Genomic DNA, 2,676 nt, shown 5'->3' on the forward strand with positions numbered 1-2,676 from the left:
ATATATATATATATATATGATGTTTAGACCGACTCGAGAACTGGCTTATGATAACTAAAATGCACGTGCATTTCCAAACCTTATTAATGCCAGGGCGAAATGTCGTCCAGAAGAATGTTAATATGTATTGTTTGGATAGGTATTATTCGATTCCATTATTTCCATTCAGAAGTTGAATAATCAAGCCATATTCTCTAACTTTTAAAGTTTTTTGGAGACCTGAAGCGGAAAAATCATCCGTATCTTTGGTACATTGAGGAAAATGCGATCCAAAAGATTGCTCTTCTTAATTGCGATTGTGCCCAAATCCAATGCGACATCGCCTTCATTAGCAGTGTTAAATGGAACATAGAAAACAAWGGTGTTCCCATATTCGTACATTTAAATGGTAGTGTTTCTACCAGAAAAAGTTTTTTAGACGCAGTCAATGCCACGAATACCAACATTAGAGGCATTTTTATTAACTTTCGGCAAAGTGATATTAACATATTGTGAATGCTCAATGACAAATGCCAAACAAGGAGGGTATTGCCGAACCTAGATCAGAAACGACCCTTACATTTTAAGTTTCAGAAACAAGTTTAGGTGTAAAAACATTGACGCTAAAGCTTGCAGTATTTGTTAGGTCAGACACCATATGGTTGTAGAATGTGTTATGGCTACTGAATCTAACTGTGAAATTTTCGGCTGTGTTGTCAAATGGAGTCCATTGAATGAGGATTTCTGCTTTGTTGTTATAAATAACTACTGTAAAATTAGGGGCAGCAACCCTCAAACCAGTGGAGCTATATACCCCCGTAAACGCGGGATTTCCAAAACCAATAGCCGATGTAAAATTGGAACTTTAAAAAACTGGATTGAGCTCAAAGATTTTCGCGTCTGATGAACAAACTAATTGTTTCAAATGCTAGGTCCGGTTTAATAATTAAGCAACAAGGACGCAAGCACCACCTGCACTTTTAATCTTTTCTTCTGCGCGCTTTGAAAAATAGCGGGCCTTAACGATCATTGGCTGTGTGGGAAAGCGACCCTTTCCTAAAACCTTACCAAATCCAGCGGCAAGGGTATCGACTACGATTGCAGAAGTCTTGGAGTCGGATTTATTCTGCTCGGGAGTAGCAAGAGTAGCAAGTTTTTCAATATTGATGATTGGGCAGTGATATTGATTGCGAAGAAGATGGAAATGGCGCATTCCTCTCTTTCCAAAGTATCCAGGATGGAACCTGTCGAAAAGAGTTCGATGATGGAGCAGACCTCCAGCCTTTCCGCGACCTCCCGGATGTTTGCGGTGCTTTCCAACACGACCATGTCCAGCAGAAACATGTCCTCTCTTCTTTCTATTGTGCTTCAGACGAGTAGTCTAAAAGAAGTTAGATCAGGAATGGATGAAATAGTTCAAAGTAAAAGAGCGGCGATCAGATACATACCATCGATAAAATTAATTAGAAAAATGTGTAAGTTTAATATTTTTTAATGGTACTTTTAATTTTTATTAATGAGACCTTTGACTACGGCCGAAACTGAAGTTCTGTTTGCAAAGCTTGCAAAATATATTGGGAGGAATATTTCACAATTGACAGACAAACCCGCAGATCCGCACTTGTTTAGGGTACACAGGGAACGTGTTTACTATGTACGAGAGGAGATTGCAAAAAAGGCAGAGCACATCCCTAGGGACAATTTACTTGCCCTTGGGTCTTGCCTCGGAAAGTTTACCAAGACAGGCAAGTTTAAAATGCACATTACCGCTCTGGATTATATTGCACCTTATGCCAAGGTACCAAACTCAGATTTTACATTTTGATGCTTTGTTTATGCAATCTCTAATGCCTATTTAGTTTAAGGTTTGGCTCAAAAGTACAGGGGAGACCACATTTCTTTATGGTGGACATGTAATCAAGGCCCATTTGGCAAAGATGACTGAAGACACTCCAGAGCACCAAGGCATAATTGTTTATTCGAGCAATGACATTCCTTTAGGGTTTGCAGTAACCTCGCGATCATCTATTGATTGTTTGAAGCTTGACCCGACAGGAATTTGCTGCTTCAACCAGGCCGATGTAGGAGAATATTTGAGAAATGAAGCTTCCCTTGTCTAAGTTGTAATTTTACAGTATTCCATGATTTATCGGAATGGGTTAAAAATAATAAACATAACTTATGGTCATCATGGCGGTGGTAATAAAAGTTGAAGCGGTCATATATTTCCCGATCCTCAAACGGCCGCAATGCTGAGCAATGGCACATTTGAAGGGCGTTTGTCCATGTACCGGCTTGTTCCATTTTAAGAGCTACCTTGCGAACAAGGGAGCAAATAAATGCAACACGAACAAATGAAAGCAACTATTTTTAGAAAATTATGTACTTTAGGAGTTCAAACCGGCTCCTTTCCCAGATGCCTCTGAAATCTCTTCTCAATCCCTTGCGCCTTAGAGGGCTGTCATCGACAGTCCAACAACAACAGCACCAAAAACAAGTATTCAAACTGGGAGTGATGTTGAAAAACAAGCCCAAGTCTCCTCCAAAAGAAAAGATTATGGACTTTTTCCATGTTTTAATTTCCGGTACATTGATCATAAGCTCGGTGAGCATTCTCGGGTACTTTATATTACTTGTGGCATCTGGAGTCGTCAAGAGGCAACGAATACAATATCTCGTAAAAGAGGGAATTATAAC

At 39.5% G+C, this 2,676-nt stretch overlaps 2 protein-coding genes across 2 annotated transcripts; one reads left to right on the plus strand and one right to left on the minus strand.

The window, feature by feature from the left end:
- Window positions 1–925: 925 nt before the first annotated feature.
- DI09_257p10 (uncharacterized protein) lies at window positions 926–1,430 on the minus strand (the record flags this gene model as incomplete). Its single annotated transcript, XM_013382852.1, has 2 exons — window positions 926–1,360; window positions 1,428–1,430. The coding sequence occupies 2 exons, from the start codon at window positions 1,428–1,430 to the stop codon at window positions 926–928; spliced, it is 438 nt and encodes a 145-aa protein (XP_013238306.1).
- A 65-nt stretch (window positions 1,431–1,495) lies between these two features.
- On the plus strand, window positions 1,496–2,099 carry DI09_257p20 (60S ribosome subunit biogenesis protein Nip7; the record flags this gene model as incomplete). The annotated part of the gene is made up of 2 exons (XM_013382853.1): window positions 1,496–1,777; window positions 1,839–2,099. The coding sequence occupies 2 exons, from the start codon at window positions 1,496–1,498 to the stop codon at window positions 2,097–2,099; spliced, it is 543 nt and encodes a 180-aa protein (XP_013238307.1).
- Window positions 2,100–2,676: the final 577 nt, after the last annotated feature.

This window comes from Mitosporidium daphniae (assembly GCF_000760515.2).
Source record: "Mitosporidium daphniae strain UGP3 chromosome Unknown contig-257, whole genome shotgun sequence".
NCBI lineage: Eukaryota > Fungi > Microsporidia > Mitosporidium > Mitosporidium daphniae.